The 18116-nt window shown below is 36.8% G+C and overlaps 1 protein-coding gene across 8 annotated transcripts in view; it reads right to left on the minus strand.

Moving 5' to 3' along the window:
* The window catches only part of FBXL2 (F-box and leucine rich repeat protein 2), a 56291-nt gene that overhangs the window by 7884 nt on the left and 30291 nt on the right, over positions 1-18116 (minus strand). For 3 of the 8 annotated variants that reach the window (XM_054060301.1, XM_054060299.1, XM_054060302.1), the window contains 9 exons: positions 16884-16938; positions 15305-15379; positions 11809-11903; positions 9082-9150; positions 8900-8995; positions 8471-8597; positions 8201-8275; positions 4797-4927; positions 829-889 (listed from right to left, as the gene is read on the minus strand). In XM_054060301.1, coding sequence (XP_053916276.1) covers positions 829-889; positions 4797-4927; positions 8201-8275; positions 8471-8597; positions 8900-8995; positions 9082-9150; positions 11809-11903; positions 15305-15379; positions 16884-16938 — 784 coding nt within the window. Of the gene's footprint in view, positions 1-828; positions 890-4796; positions 4928-8200; positions 8276-8470; positions 8598-8899; positions 9015-9081; positions 9171-11808; positions 11904-12612; positions 12711-15304; positions 15380-16883; positions 16939-18116 lie in introns of those variants that run through there. The other 5 variants (XM_054060303.1, XM_054060304.1, XM_054060305.1 and 2 more) reach the window with 5 other exon arrangements.

Genomic DNA, 18116 nt, shown 5'->3' on the forward strand with positions numbered 1-18116 from the left:
CTTTCAATATCTGACCATAACAAATTTCATGAAAATAATGTAACCTTGAGACCCTGCAGCAGACCACATGGTGCCTTGGCTCAGCCTAAACCCCAGACCCTGTTTTTAACAGGCATAGGAAGAACTGGTTTAACTTGCAGCTCCCAAAAGCAGGCTGGAGGTGACTACTGGAAGCCAAAGGCTGTAGTGCTGAATCATGAGAAAACTCTGTTTAAACACTGTGGGTAGGAAAAAAACCCTTCATTTGCACTGAATATCAGCAGCATATATAAGTCCTGTTTACAGAGTATTATTTTGTGTTCAGATTTCCTAATCCAGCAAACATACAAATCTAACTTGGACCATTTGATATCACTATGCTTACTTTATATGTTTACAGTATGAATCAGTGCACAAGTGCTTCCAGTTTATAATGTAAGTATTTTTATAACTTAAAGGTATGCTCAGAATAATATACTACAGTGGTTTTTTGGGTGCAAATATCACAAAGGTACATGTCATCTTTATTGGGGAAATTTGGGTAGAATACACAAGTTGGGTAGAACACAAGTTTAGAGTTATGTTAAGCATAATAAACGCAATTGAAACATACCAAAAAAAAAAAGAAGGGAAAAAGTGAAAAATGCAATAATAGATGGCAAAATATATTATGTTGCAGCTCTAAATATCATCCAGAAATAAAACCACTTTTCAGTCCCCTCCCCTACTGGGTTCTTCCTACATTATTTTTCTTCTTCTCATATTCCTTCCCAGCAAGACTATATCAATTCATAGTGGCTCAGCAGCAATGAAATAAGGCAAGCTCTAAGCTTCCAAAATGAGCCTTACCCGTGCTAAAAGGGTAAAACCAGCATCTGTAAGATGTGAACATCGTGCAGCTTCCAAAATCCTGGAAAAGTTTTAAATATTAGAGAAAACATTAACATAAAGAAAAGCAAATACATTTCAGATGCAAACCTTTCTTCTGCAACTTAAAGCTCCCAACAGCAAATGTGTACATATACACACACCCTTGTTTTTCACAGTAATTTGCAAGTAAAAAGCACTAGGCAGCTTTTGATGCAGCTTATCCAAAGATTCTAATAGTCACAGAACAGACTAACTTCAATCCTCAAATCTTCTCAACTTTAGTGGAAAAAAATTATGCATCATTATAGGCATTTTGACCCCTTGTTTCAGTAAGACAACATAACATTCAAGTTTTCTCATGTGTTATCTCAGGAAAGATACGGGAAGTTAAACCCTGAGTGAAGGAATAAGCAGATGAAGCCTGCTTCCAAAACTTGTTATCCAAACACAGAATGTTGAGAAGCCACAAAACCAAGAAGCTGTTTACTCAGAACCTCTGCATGAAGCACAGTGAAGCAAGTTACCAGAAAGCCAGGAGATTAAATTCTCCAAGCCTGCAGTAAAAACAAACTGCACCAACACAACCTTAAAGAAAGTAAGTGTTTTGTAAAGATAAATCTGACATTCTTTTGAGACGCACTGGAAAGCAACAGCGACAAAAAAGGTCACTTCCCCTGCACCGCCTGCACACAGAACAGGCCTCCATCCTGTAACTGTTGTTTTGTTGCCACTTTCTTTTTTCCATTGAACAATTTTACTTTGCAGGTGGAGCAAGTAGCAAGATGAACTTACCCACTCATCACAGCAAACACTTCTGCACTGGGGGACATGATGGAGGAGACAGGGCAAGACGGACAAAAACCCCTCTTGCTCTGTAACAAAGTCATCTAGATCCTTCCACTGGCTTCAGATGTCATTAAAAGCACTTTCTCCACAGGTAAAGTGCATAAGGAAAAGTCATGCTGTGTGCATGAGAAAAATACAACCTCAGCAGAGTATGGAATATGGGGCTCCAATTATGACTTTGCTTAATCAATCTTTTCCAAGCCACAAGCAAGAACGCAGCTGAGTTTAGAGGTAAGCAGCCCCACAGGCTCCATCCCTGATAACTACTTTCAGATTGCTAGTCTTCAATGAGGTTTGGAAGTGTGATGGGAATTCAAGAAGAGCCCACAGTGAGGTGGGCTACAGCTACAGCTTTCCAAATGGATGGTTGTAAAACTTCTGGGTATTCTTTCCAAACTCACATGTGAGAACTTTGTGCCCTTTGTGTCCTTACATCAAAGGCACTCACCAGCCTATTACAAAATATCAGTTACTCTGAAAGTTACCTAGAATGCCAGATAGAAGGGGAAAAAACCCACCACCTGAGCATTTGTCGCCCTTTACCTCATTTACTTGCCTTCAACCCCATCTACGCTTAAAACCACTGGATCCTCAACCCCATAACATTTCTAACTGTAAAGCGGGAGAGGGGAAATGACATCTGCAGTGTGTAAAGTAGTGGGGATGCTACTGGTTGAAAAGCTCTAGAGAATACAGCAATGAGGGGAGGGGAAGAAACCAGGCAACTAGCAGCTCTACCCTACTTGAAATTGGGTGCACAGCCAGTAAAACAAGCAGAAAAGGGAGAGTGAGCTGTATATACACAATGCATCGGGTCCCATTATAAAAAACAGGTGGCAGTGGTCCGCATGAAAATGAGTGAAGTTCTAATTTTTGCTTTGTTTTAGTCACTGTACTTAATTTACAGAGTACTGCTCTTTTTCCAGATACAGCTGACATTTATTTGCTACCCAGCAATTCATGACAAAGTACCTAGCATAGGAGCTTATGAGGCAAAATGATATCCGAGAGCAGACTGTCCACTCTTACAAAGCAATGTTCTCTGAGGCAGACCTCACAGTTGCACTCATTGTCTGCAGATGTCTTCTAGGGACACCTGGGAGTGTCTCTGTACACAGCACCTCCCTACCCCGGCTGTATTAGCAGCAGGTGGGAGAGAACATGGCTGGGGTTAAAGGCAACCTGTGATCCTAATTTTCACAGCCCTGCCTAGACAAAGACACTCATGGTTCATGTGTGCTTTTCTCGATAAGCCTCACCGAAACACCTACTAGTATTTTAACACTAAAAAGTGATAAAACAGTAAAACAGAGAAGGTATCAAGCACTTAAATGAGCAGATATAAAAAGGGATGAAGAGACAGCTGAGGTACAGGGGAAAAAAAAGCTGAAGGGAGTTGGTCAAGCTGAGGGTTTTTTTCAAGGAAGTGTCATTTGTGAGTGGTTAACAGCTGCAGAACACAGCAGCATCATGCAAAGCAGCACAGCAGCACATCCAAGACCACAAAGTGAAGTGAGAGTAGCACAGCACAGAAAATGCTCAAAAGCCTCCTAACAGGGCCAGCATATCCAACAGAGGCAGGGAAGTTTTCATTCATACTGAGCATCAAAATATTCGGAAGGTACAAACAACTGTGGAATTACATTTCCCTTTGATGTCCAATATAATTTTTATCATGTACTTTCCATACACTATTCCAAAAGTCTAGATGTAACCAGCTGTATCATCTATTCCTTCATCATACACCCCTCTGCAGTAATCACTGCAAAAGGTCATTTTTTTCTTATACTGTTCCTTATTAAAAAAGAACAGCAGACGCCTTCCCCCTCGTGGCACAGACAGGGGCTAACAGTTTAACTACCAAAGTCAAAACAATTCCTGCTACAGTTGTACTGCCCTTAGAAAGAATTGCACAACTAATAGCACTTCAGGCCTCTTTTTATTTCCAGTCTGAGTTGTGAATTAAGAGAATGAAAGAAATCATGGAAGACAACTAGTAGTAACAGCGTAACCTTCCAAGAAATACAAGTGTGTCAGAAGACTCTGAAGCCTCAAACACCCATATATGTTATATATAGCTCTTGTAAGTATGAACACTTATGTGAAGGGGATTGTCATCCCGGAATTGTCTTAAGGACAGGTTTTATACAGTAGTAAAAACTCTTTTTCACTAAGTCAGCTAAAGGAAAACTGCATGACAGCATACTGCACATAAGCATTTGAATGTAGCTTCCCCTAATTCTTACAATGTAGGCTTTCCTCCATTTTCCTGTGACTGAAGTGTAACAGTTTGCAAACCCTGCACGTTCCATTAATGTGCATAAATAGTAATTCAGTGTCATCCAAAAATCTTTCAATGTACATTAAAAGTGGATCCTATAAGAAGTAAGTTTCTACAATCGGTGAGCTACTGTATGACTGAGCTTTGTTATTAAAGCTGAAGCTGTCCCCAAATCTAAGAATACAACCATAACTTGTCAGTGCAAATCACACCAATGTAAAAGTTAATATTAATCGATGAACACCTATAACTCATAACATATCCCTTAAATATCAGTCCTCAATGTTTGCAGAGACATTAGCACGCTTCATATCAGAGTTGAAGAACATCAGAGCATATTAAAAACACATTTATAATAAAATCCGCAAATGTAATACTCAGGTATGATTTAGCTATTTTTTCCAAGACAAACAACTGCATAAAACCACATCAGAGTACAAACACCACAAGGCACACAGAACTACAGATATTTTCACCTTTTAAAAAAATAACGGGCTTTATATCTTCTTTTCTTCTGGCTTGTAATTAGTACCTAAAATATTCAGCTAGAAGCACAGAACTGAATTGCTAGGTTCAGTGTTTTATTTGTCATATATAAATTCTTGGTTTTCTAGTGTAGAGTGGACTACACTCATATGATAGCTACAGAGCTCCCGCTCTCAAGTTTACTATTCAGCTGGTTGTTTTGATTGCAAAGGTAATACAAACAACACAAAGCTAAATCAAACCCGAGGATCTCAACTGATTATCTTCACAAGCGAATATCTTAGATCAGTCCATTAATAATGTGACACTCACGACATGCTCATGACATACTCACTTCAGCCTTGGGCAGTTTAGACCAAGTGCTGTGAGAGAAGCATCTGTAAGATTGCTACAGCCTGAAACACAGAGCGACTGAAGTCTGTGACATCCTCTACAGATTTTTACAATGCCTTCATCTGAAATTTGCTGCAACACACAAGAAGGTCGAAGTTACTTTGTTATCAAGTAATTAGCTAAGAACAAAAATCGTGTCATATAGAACTGTATAGAACCACAGAAACCTGTGGATTTTCAACCAAAAAATACTACTGTGAAACCATGTTCATTGATAATACTGAAGATAATAAACACACACAATTCCTATTTATCTATGTATTTTTCCACAGATCCTGGGTACTGCTCAAAGGCACTCTGAAGCACAGAGGGAGAGTTGTTTGTCACTACCTTCCCCTTTCACTTTGCTTTTGCTTTATAATTTTCACATAATTTGTTTGAATTGTAGCTGTTATTGTGCAAAACAGCTTGTTCTTGCATACTTGCAGAGTTCAGTTCTTCTATCCAGTGACTGTGTGAGTTCAGGAACAGTGCAAAAGAGAACTTAAAGACCGACAGCAGGAGAGCTACCTACCTATTTTTCCTTGGAGTAGTAGAACTCAAATCCTTCACCTCTGAATAACTTTTAAAGCAGCAGTTACAGATAAACAATTACATATAATCTGTTCTTTATAGAAGACAAATGTAAAAGCCAGGTTTGCCTTACCCTAGGCAGTTGTTTTCAGCTGAAATATTTTACTCAAAAGTGGGGTTTTAATTTCTCAAAATTATTTTGTGCTAGACATTCTGAAAAAACTAACTCTAAATTGGAATATTAATCAGAAAGCTTTCTCTCTGAATCAGGAACTGTAAGAAATAGCCCCAACGCAGCTGCACACAAAGCAGCAACACGTACTAGGTTATTTGGTATGTGTGTGCAAATTATTTAGTTTACAGGTCTTCTATTCTGGAAAAAGTATTCTCTCCTCCTGCCACTCCTAACTCCAAGATTTTGCTTTTTCTGCTAATGAAAAATCCTAATGACTGCTTTTTCTGCTAATAACTAATCCTGATGAAACATGTTATTTTATGCCCTGGCCTACGTTACTCTTCCAATGATGACACAGACCTCTACTGTACTTCAAATTGAAAATACACATTTCTTTTATAAGCTGGTCATCTACGTATGCTAATACTACTTTAGCATATTTCTGAGTCTGTTACCACAAATGTTACCTTCCATAGATAAAATCAGGACAAGAAATAGCAAGCAGCCCATCACGAAGGAAAATAATCTTATGCCCTCACCCCCAACCCAGCGCTTTTTAATATCAGTAATTTAAATTTGGAAATAATTCTGTCAAATGAAAATTATTCCAGATGGAAAACTAGAAGTCCTGTCTTCTTTTTGTGAATCCAGAAGGATTTGCATCATCGACAAACATGAAGGTATTTTCTGGAAATGTTTTGTTCTCTTTGAGAGATATTTATGACACTTCATTGGGACAAGGAACTATTTTGGAAGCAAGGACTATGTAAATTTTAAGCTGCTGCCTGAGACGGACAAACCCCTCAAGTTATATGTGAAAATTTTCCATTCTGAAATTGCTTGTGATTTCAATACCTACATCCCTCTGAGGAAAGAAATGTACTCAAAAAATGCCTGCAAGTCCCCAGTTTCTACACTCTAAAGATGGTACCTTTCAGATGTGCGGTTTCCAGAGTTAATATCAGTTCATTCCATGGCTGCAGCAGTTGGCCTGGCATTTTACAAGGTCCATAAAACAGAGCCACTAAAATTAAAGTGTGGTTCATACAAAGTGCAGAGATCTGCTGTGTAAAAATCAGTGCTAGCTGCTTGATCATAAAGAGCCTGGCTGCTTCTGGAAGCGTGCTTCTAAGCCATAGCAAGCAGGATATCTCCAGTGAAACAAAGCTTTAAGGAACATGTAACTAGGTAGCATATACAGACTATCAACTAAAAAAATTCGAAGGGAAAAACACTGTCACTCATGAGGGTTTTTTGGTAAGCACTTCGTATCTCTGTGACAACAAACGTATTGGCCAAAGGAAAACTCTGGTACACTTCTATGCCAATGCCCCTTGTAAACAGGAGAGCCCATAACTAACTATCATCAAGACCTCTCAACAGCCTTGCCTTCCACAAAAATAATCAGAAAAGATTGGCTTTGATATAGGTCATTAGTCTCAGGTAAAACACGACAGAAAAAGAACTTTGGAGGAGGAAGACAGCAGAAGGAAAAGGGAGGAAATTTCATAATGAATTTATTTACTTAACTGTGGTTCTGACCAAAAGAAGGAACTTCCTTTAATTCCCATTACCTTTAGGTGCCTGGCTTCAGTGGGCTCCTAAATTCAGACGGAAAAATCTGAAAATTCTCTTTCACTAAACAACTGGCTTGCAGAGGCTCAAGTTTTGTATTCCTATCATTCTTAATTCCTGCAATTTTTAAATGTAACTTTTAAGAATCCCTAATGCTCCAAAATGTTCAACACTTAAAAGAAATCAATTAGGTCCAAAAAAATTTTTAACTAATCTTAAGGAAAATGGTCCCATGCCACATACATTCAGCAGTAATGTGCAAAACAGATTTGAAAGTTTTAGCCCAAGCAGATTTTATAACTCCAACAATAAAACTGTAGAAAACCTTCCAAAAGCAAAAAGCTCATCTAAATGCGTTATTCAAATCTGCCTGACTGAAACACTGGAATTCTAACTTATTTCAACATTTTCTAAGGCTTATTTACAGATATTTAGAGTCACTTAAATATATTTAAAATCTAAAAGGAGATCCTTCCCATTCCTAAAAAGTCACATCAGAACCAATAAATAAGCAAACATAAAATACAGCAAATCTAATGTTTGTGTACTCTCTAAGTAGAATTAAAAATACATGAATGATTCCCAGACATTTCATTACAAATGAATGTGTTCTTCCATTAATAAAGCATGCCCTTCTCCTGGTACCTAGATGGTTCTGAATAATCTTCAATTATTGATGCCATTACATTTTGCTCTCAATTATGTCACCCAGAATATGGTTTCTGCTCAATTAGAAACCTTAAAATTATGAGTAGACCAAAATGCTTGACCTTAACGGATGGGAGAACAAGAACTACGTCTGTAAAACTACACAGTTTAGTGCATACACAGTTCATGAGATTGGAATGAGTGCAGTTAATTCTACTCTAGAGATTGTTGCAGCTAGAAGATGTAATGCGAAGAAAAGAAATAACCCAACAATCCAAATCCATACTCAGCAGCAGAAAGAGCCAGCTCATTCAAGACCTCTATTCCACACAAAATGCTATAAACTGCAGAGATGTATTATTAGAATTATTTAAGTGTAGCAGATCAATTAATCAGCACTCAAAATGCTTTATAATTCTTAAGCGAATACTTACTGTACAGGATTGCAAATTCAGGATTACAAGTTCATGACAGTGATTTTGAATGTGTTTCAATGCTTCATCTTCTAACTGTATTTAGCAATTAAATCGGACATAGGAAAAGAAACAAGAAATTAAATGCACAGCAAAGCAGCCCAAAGAATGTACACATCTTGTAATATTGAACAAAAGACTATAACAAAACTGGTATTTTTTAATTCACGGAGATTTCAAAAACCCAAAATAAAACTTTAGTCCTAAAGGATCACCCAAGCAGTTATGTACCTGTGTGCAACCTCTAAGAAATAGAGCTTTTAGTCCACTACACCCTTTCACCAGTGCTTCAATACCATCCTTCGTAATCTGATCACACCAGGAAAGATTCAAATGTTCCAGATTTCTGCAACCCTCACTGGGAGAATTAAAAAAATACATAAAGTTAAATCCAGCCTTCAAATAGTCATAACAGTGGGAAACCCAAATTAAACACACTGTTAGAAATTAATGATAGCCAGTGGACTCTGCCAGGCCTCCAAAGAAATGAGAAAAGACCACACACAAACATCATGTCTACACCCAAGAAGTGCTAGATATTGGATATAGTCAGTGCTGATACACAGTATTAAGGTTCAGCCCTGATTTTTTTAAACTTTATTAAATATTGAACAGCTCTTTAAACACATTCCTGTAACACAAAACACTGAATGTCCTTACCTTAAGCCTTTCAAAGAGCTGTTTGTGATGGCTACACAAGATGTCAGATCCAGATGTTTCAGCTTGGAACAGAATCTGCTAAGACTGTAACACGTGCTGCAAAACAGCAGACACACTAAAAATACCTTCAGCTACTTCTTTTTCCAAATCTTCCCATCGAATATAAAAAACCTTTGCCTTACCTGTCAGTGATTTTTGTGCACCCATTTAGATTTAAGTGTTCGATGTTTCTGCAGTTCTGTGCAAAGGTCCTAAAACAGCAATAAAAAAACTGAAGAATTAATGTCACAAGTTGTAATACAGTCACTAGAGTGCGCTCTGTCCCCTGCCTGCTTGCACCTCCGTCAAAACACTTAATCTTCAAGCCACAGAGTAATTACAAAGTATGTCTCAAATACATCTGTCTCAGTGATTGCTTTTTCCTTTTGTTATTTTAAATGTCTGTCTTGGGTAACTCCTGAAACCAAGTGTTGTTCCTCTCTCAAATACCAGTTAAGCAAGGTGTTTATCTCTGCCATATATATGCCAGAACTGACTTGCTTTAAATGCCTTAACTAAAAATATTAAAGGCATAAACAGAAAGATTTAAATATCACATCAGTTAAGTTTTAAGCTGCTGGGGAGAGTTTTTGAACACCTCATTTCTGAAGCCTTTGTAGGTGTGGGAGCAGCTTGCTCCCACATCAAATGAAAAGGAATGTACCCTGTGCAACACAGAAGTGGGACCTAAGCCTATCTGACTACTCGTGGAAAGCCCCATGGGCTGCAAATTAGTTAATTATGATTTTAAAAATTAAAATGCATCTGTGTGCACTACTGAGTATGAACTCTAAGGATGACTGGAGCTATTATACTGTTAAAAGCCTGTATGTATCATTATACTAATTACCCAGGAGAAATACATAAGCTTTCTTTTCATCTCTGCAGAGTAATATTTACAGCTGCATTGCATTTTTGAACATTGTTTTTATACCCATGTTTCCTCCAACTGCATGGATTTTATTGGCAGGAGTGAAGGAAACACAAAAAACCAGTTTTGTCTGGAGGCTCGCTGTGGTTAACAGATCCGACTACACACTCAGCTGGTAACAACTTCCTGGCTCTCCAGTGTGGACTGAAAACAATGGAAAAAAAACCCAGCAAGCAGCAATACTGGTGAGTTTCCACTTCAGTTTTCAAAACACTTATTCCAAAATTCATGTACTGGAGGGAGATTTACGATCGAGACACTCTTCAAATCACTTGGAAAGATGCTACACTCCGTAATAACTTGCAGGAACAGCAACCTTTGGCTCCAAGATTCAAGCATAAGGCATGTCCTGACAGAGCTGCCACAAACATTCACTACTTAGTCAATACCTACTTCAATACTTGGCTATTTTTAAAAGAAAGTTCATGTAGAAGACAGATAAATAGAGACATTACCATCACTCACAAAACTAACAGATCTGGAAACACCACAAAAAGGCCTAGTATGAAAAGTCGCTTTCAGAACAAGCAAGTGAAAATTACTGCCACCTTTCTTATGCATATATTTTGAAAATTTTAAAGCTCATGCATTTATCATTCATTTGGTAATTTCAATATCACCTGCTTATATTTCAGAAGTGAACCGTCTTCTTTGCTGAAGAGTCTCAGACACCACCATCTGCAGCAGTTACTTGTTACGGATGCACGCGTGAATACTGGTACCACACTGGCATTTGACCTCAGCTAAGCCTGTCCTACTAGCATGACTAACTGTATCATCCCTACAACGTACACATGCTATACACTGAACTGCTGCATACTAAGTATCTCTTTACACAACATACCATTATTTAAAAACATCCTATCTCCAGCCCTCCTGCTCTTCTCCCATGACACTAATATCTCACTGTAGTCCTGAAAAGCACAATGGGGGATCCTAAACAAAATGTGAAAATGGAGTTACTGAGAGGAAAACTGTTACCTACTGTCTTGATTCTTTCTTCCTACACCCTTCTCAACGCTTTTCCTGTTACCTCCTCCTCATGGTAGTTGCTACTGCTCTTTATGCTTGCCTTCTCTCTCTGCTCCACTTCTGCTAATGCCTTCCCTACCAAGGACACAGGGACTATCAGTATGAATGCTCTGGGAACCTAGAGAAGCACTGCAGCTGAAGAAAGCATAACTACAAAAAGCTGTACCTCAAGACTTCTTCCAAATATTTTTTGAGCCCTGAAGTACTTGTAGCTTAGGGACCCTTCAGTTGGAGGTAGAATCTCTGGGTTTAAACACAGGAGTCTGGCTAAACCATCTGCTTATAGAAAAAGCGTATATGGAATCAAACTATATTCTGGGAACAAATTGCACAGTTCAATTTATATACTGTATAAATAAGGCCCACTGCCTCTATTTAAGAGACTCACAAGATATTCCCGTTGTCTTCCTGTTCTTACATTAGAGCAAGAAGAGAATGAAGAGAACCTCTAGGCTTTCCTAGTTTTGTAGGCACTCAATCATATCAGCCTTTATTCTTTCTCCCATTGCTACGGTTACCTCTGGTCTAGATTAGAAGATAAATGATAAACTGACTGAGTCCCCATCTTGATGAAATTAATATAGTAGGATGCCAGAACATAGGACTGAAAACATTTTAACTGCTTCAAAATGGAGAGATATCAACATAATACTACTAAGGAAAGAAAAAGACACATTTCTGAAAAGCATAGTTCTCATTTCTTAATTCACCTCCAGAAAATAAAGGTAGCCGTACTTTCATCTCAAACTGACGTCTCATTTAGTCGTTACTAAGGCACTTAGTACTTACTTAAGTATCCCCTTTTGGTCATTAGTCAGTAAGCAGAAATCCAAACAAATGTAACAGTAATTGCTTTTGGTCTGGATGTTAGGAGAGAAGTGTTGTCTCAATCTAGGACTTTACTTACTTCAAAGAGGAGTCTCCAACAACAAGACATCCTCTCAGACTCAGTTGTCTCAGGAACCCACCACATCTTTTCGATATATTTTCCACAACACGACCCTTAAACCAAATAAAAGGAAGATTTTGTTGGGGTTTATTCTGACATAACAATCTAAACAAAAATGCCAGGAGTGAACATCAGCCCCAGTTATACCCCACCAAAACGACACTTCTTTGAATTTTTCTTGCTACTTTAAGAAAAAACAGTTACTGTTTGAGAATCTCCACTGGCACTGAAGTGCTATTCAAGCCAGCCTTTAGTTTCGTCTTCCTTGGCTCAAGTTTTTGTCTCGGCAAAACCTACCCATTAAGACTGCTAAAATGATCTTCCAGTTTTGTCAGATGCGTAGGGAATTTGAAGAACTGCTCCAAAGTTATGGCAACATAGGAATGGGGAGGCATGCCTGTTCCTCAAGGATCACAGCTGCTACTGCAGCATCTAAGTTTGTATTTCCCATGAAGACGTGCTTAGGCTAGTATGTCACTCCGAACTACAGCCTCCGACAACTCCTGATTTACTGTCCCTGCTATAGGGATGGCAACCTCTGCAACTGAATGGTGCTGAACACCTTGGTGGGAGGAGACAGTTCAGTTGCCTCCAAAAGATTTGCCAGAGCCGACCCGCCAGTCTTCAATGTCATATATACACATATATTTGGGTGCCTGTACCTAACACTTCGGGACGTCAAAGAACTCTGTGAAGCTTACAGCCTTTATGCCTTGTTACTTGTTAAAAGATGAAGCACAGCTTACAAACAAAACCTCCTACCTGAGCCCCCATTTGCTACAAAATGCTTCTTATTTACATCCTGAAAGGACATTTACACTGGGAGTAAATGGAATGGCACAGTACTTCTAGTATTCAATCTGAAAGTAGCATTATGAAAAAATGTTATTTAAACTACAATAAAAATACACTTTTTAAAAATAAAATTATTCTAAATTCTTTTTTCCTGGTAGGTAAAAACAAGATAGGACAACACAAAGCAAGTGGCCACTGCCAAAACTGACTAGACATCAAATTTTCTCTCATTTTAGGGAGGTAAGGTAAAAGAAATCAACATCGATCATTTAACAAAGGGGAACAATACCTAATGGCACCTTTTATTTTCTTCTCTCTCTCTTTTAAAAGGAATACTTATAAAATTACAGATCAGTGATATTTTTGTTTGTTTGTTTGTCTCTCTCTCTATAAGGGCTGATAATGATATTACAGATATAGTAAAATGTTTCTTACATTTTGTTGTTCACCTCTAATACCAAAGTCCTGGCTAGCACTGTGTGAAAATATTTTCTTATCAGAGCTTGTTTCTTAGTCCATAAGTAACAGCGTTTATCTTATCTCTCAGAATAATTTAAACCAAAACAAACTGAAAACCATTATACAAACAAAACAATGTCTTTTTTAAAGCTTGCCGATTAGTTAGAATTATTTCTCAGTAGACACCGAATACTTCTACTACAAAGATAAAGTCTTCAATGAATAACATGTAATGCAAGTTCAATTTACATTGTAGACAAAAAGCCAAAGTTTAATGCATTATTCAAAAAAAAAAATAGAAACAAATAATGAGATAAGTTTTCCCAAATTCACTTATCTTTAAGCATGTAAAAAACTCCAGCAAACAGCATACGAAAAAAAAGACAACTTAAGTGCATTCAAATGTGTTTAGCTGTTTGAATAACTCAGCGTCACTACAAAAAGCCCTAGTTCTTCACATTACCCCAGCTTACATTTGTTTCCACATAACAAGAAAACCTAAGGTAAAAGTAACTTCAAGATTTTCACACATCTTTGTGACAGCAAAGAAACAGGTTTTGATTTGTAGCATTTTTTTCCCTTCACTTTATTCTCTACCACATGAGGTCTTAAAGATAAATTTTTCATTACCTGATAGTCTTAGATCAAGTACTGCTTGATGTTATGTGAAATGTGACTAAACAGTACTACAGGCAAAAAAAATCTTACTAAAAGAGCTGAAGAAAAAACAGTTTTTACACTCCAAATGCAAGAGTGTACCTCGTTCAAAACCACTCTATGTAATAATTGCTGGTTTAACAGACTGTTATAAATAAATTTAAGGAGTTTACATTATAAATGCAGTTAAATACAATATAGTGAACTAACTGAATTACTCCAAACCACTATAGCTTCTTATATCAAAAGAGGATCACAACTTGATTTCATTCCTTCTCCTGAATCCCATGCTACAAACATTGCGTCTCAAAGGGAAACATCACTAGGTACACTGTAAGACAAAAATATCAAACCCACAAAAATCCAATACTGTGCTTCTACATAGCAGAAAGGTTTCAGTCACAGAAAAGGCAAACTAACAGAAGGACAATTGACCTGTGGTTGCTTGCGTTATCATTTCCCAGCAAATGAGAAATACAAGCTTTTCTATAGGCAAACTGAAAAGATCACATTAAATCTCCAAATCTTCTTAAGACACATATAGACAGAGGTAGATGTCAAAATCTTTCTCCTACTTCTGTATGATCCTCATGTTTAACATCAGTACAGCAGAGAAGTTGGCAGTAAGATTTTAAAACAGTAGTGAAAAAAATCTACTCTATATATTCCTGTAAAACTTTAGCAACAGTTTGAACCATGGTTAGCAAATGAAACCCATCTGGATGTTATTCATGCAACTAAGAAGCTAAAGCATAAAATCCAGAAGCAAATTCATTATTGTATTCTAAATTCAACTTGTATCCCCAAACCACAAATAATAAACCAGGTCAGATTCAATTAAGGAATTGTTTTTCCCCATGGATTTTTGACTTCATTTTCAGATGTCATATTTTATTTTGTTTTGGACATTTATGATAGTATTAATGCAGACATATTTTTCTTATGGAGACAAGACTGCCCTAATCCTTTCTTTATACGCTGAAAAGGACCTGCATTTCAGGCAAGGTTCAAACCTTACAAAGCAAATTTTCATACAATAGTATTCAGATACATGCCAAATAAAATCTAGGCATATCACAGGTAAGAAAAGTTATTCAGCATTTTATCATTTCAATCTCCAAGTCCTATAGTCAAGTGTCCAGAGAGCTTTCAGCACTAGATGGCATCCTCACAGAGAGACTCCTGGCCAGCATTAAAATTATCCTCTATGTTGTGAAAGCGATTGCAAGGACCTCACTCAATCCAGACGCATCATTTACATTTTACTTTCTGGAAATGAGCAGCTTTGAATTTCTAGAGCCCTGTATGCATATGATAAATGAAAATTATCTACTACATAGCTGGCAACCAAAGGTGAAATAATCATCGAGTGTAAAGAAAGTCAAATACAGAGTTTTTTTACATTTGCTCCCTCACAATATTATTATCTTGAAATTCAGGCTTTAAAAGGTTTGAACACAAGCACAGTCTGTGGGATACTCAAAATGGGCTATGCTTATAAACATCACCATAGGCATAAAAAACCTCCCCCGAAGACACTAACCTCTATATCCGTTTGAAAGTTAAAGAGGTCTATTCTTTGCCAATTGCTTCCATCCAGAGCTAAAACATTCCATGCCTACAGAAAACAAATACAGTTTATTTATAGCCTCCACTGCCTGCTCTCTTCATTTGCCTCTCAGCAATTCAAATACAACCAACTCAAATATAACAGAATAGACAATTTCAGATAGCATTTTTTTAAAAAGAACTATAATTGTAGATGTCAGTATTCATACAATAATCAGCTAGTTAAATACACAGAATTTGTGGAAATTACTCTCAAATCTCCTACAGGGAATTATACTTCAAAGGCTGACATATGTCCCAAAACCATGCAGGAACGCAAGAAATTGCGTGTAAACTATGTACATGGACACAGCAAGTTTTATCCTTCCACTTTAAAAAAAAGCTTTTGTGAATCTGTCTATTAAGTTACTTTTGCTAGATCTATATGGAGAAAATTAGCTGCAGATGAGATTCCTCCCAATAAAACCACAGCTTCTCCACCTCACTAGTTACTATTCTGAGAGGAACAGAAACCTTTCAGAAAACTACTGACTTTCCACTGTTTGGATCAGACCTTTCCTTTATGTGTGCTAAGTTACATGTTCATGTTTGAGAATTTGCCCTTCATGGTCGAAGCGAGAGTGATTCGAAGTAGAACAAGATAAAAAAGTCAGAGGAACACAAATATACTCAGAAAGATGGAAAAAAGAATACTGCATCCAGCTGACAGGTGGTTCTGAGAGAAAAGAACTTATTCCATCATCTTGGTTTTATTCTACTGTATTCTAGGCTTCAGTTGAAGGTCCTAACAAAACCTAGTATTAGCTCACAAAACTTACTGAAGTTGCAGGCCAGGGTGATAACAGGGCAAGAATGAAATTGTCACACACTTAATTACACATTAAATCAAACAAACAAACAAAAAATCCAACAACAACAAACTCTCAATCATCGTAAAAAGGAAGAAAAGGATGAGATAAAAAGTTCACTCATGTTACACAAGAATACGCTTCATTGTAAACACTTAATGTAGAAAGAGTATTCATTTTAATCAAAGGAAAAACATAAAGACAAGCCAAACATAAAAGCTTACTTAGCATGCTTTCTGTATTATCGTCTGTGTGCTTTTTTCCCTTACTAGTAGTCCATCTACTTAACACCTTTTGTACTTGGCAAGCAAACAATGGATGTACTACTTAGACACATGGTGCACATTAACCGTATTACATGGAATTTTAAGCAGAAAATGCATCTGAAAAATAGTGTTATACAGCCACATGCTTTATAAAGAGCAAATGCCAGTATGCCAAACTGGACTTAATCCTTTCTCCAGATACAGAGCATACACTACTAGATACCTTTTCCATAGCCTTTAAACAGAACTCCAGAATGCAGCAACTACTTCCGCATCTGAATACAAAACTGGACACACAGTTTGTTTTAATAAACAAAGAGGCTGAGAGAATGATTTGATTTTTTTTTTGACAAGAAGCAGATTGCCCTGAAGCCCATTATTTGCAAGCAATTAAGAGAACAGCTTTCTAAAGAACAACAAACTCAGTAAAAATACATACCTTGGAAACTTGTGCACATCGACACAAAGTGACTATGTCCAAAAAAGAAAATATTCTAGAAAGAAAGGAAAACAATAGCAATTAAAATGTTTTATTATAAATTCAGACTAACTGATGGATCCACAGTTCTGCAGTTCTATGAAAAGATACCAGTTATGCAAGAAGCAAGTTAAATGCAATGTCAGTGTCTTACCAAATTATTTTGCGTATTGAGACTTAAGGAATAATATCATAGCTATTATCTAAGGGCAGTCAACACTAACATATCAGAATCAGCAGGTGCTTCTTCTCAAAATCTATTTTCTCCTCACTACCTGAACACGTAAGAACGATAAATTCTTTTTTCTTCTTTTTAATTCAGAGAACTAGCTTACATACATTTAAATCCTACAATTAAAGAAATAACTTAAATAAATACATGTGAAGATTTCAGAAGCTGATGAAGAGTATGAATGGAAAATAACAGATAGTTTCTTGAACTTGAATTTACCTAACTACTAACACAAAGAAGGATGATCTAAATTTCTAAAGGGGTTTCACAGTGACTACCAAGTTTAACAATCGGTATCTTTTTTTAATCTACAAGAAACAACTACAATTAAAAATTCAGCATTACTATTCTGGTCATAGAAACAATTCCTCAAGGCTGTCAACCCTTCATAGTTTTCTGAAATAATTTTTTTATTGTCAAAATGAATTTTGCTAAATACCATTTTTGAACAACAATGAAATTGATTCACAGGATGTTCTCAGTGAAAAAAATAATTAGTTGAAGCATAGAACACAGATCTTATTCCAAAATAATTTTCCATTACAGAGAATGAAATATATAAAGAATGTTACTGTAATTCACTCATGAACTGTTACCTGTTCACCAATGAACTTTTTCACTCATCAAAACAATTAACAGGAATAATAACAATTTCATCTTACAGTAAGAAGTTAACACTGAGGAGCAAACACAACTGGTAAGAGATGCTAAATTTAATAACATAAACTGGTTACAATTTTCTAAGTGGAAATCTGAAGCTAGAGCTCAAAATGGATGCCTACATCTTAAGCACTGTGATTTTTAGCTGTGACAAGAGTAAATATATGTAATGGAAGTTAAGGGAAATACACCATAACAGCCTTCTGGATGTTTTTTATTATCACTTGAGACACCTGTTTTCCAATATTTCATTAATACATGAAAAAAACTTTCTCTTTTTCACTGCACAGTAATACATTTTT

This window comes from Cuculus canorus, chromosome 2 (genome assembly GCF_017976375.1).
Source record: "Cuculus canorus isolate bCucCan1 chromosome 2, bCucCan1.pri, whole genome shotgun sequence".
In the NCBI taxonomy this organism is placed as follows: Eukaryota; Metazoa; Chordata; class Aves; order Cuculiformes; family Cuculidae; genus Cuculus; species Cuculus canorus.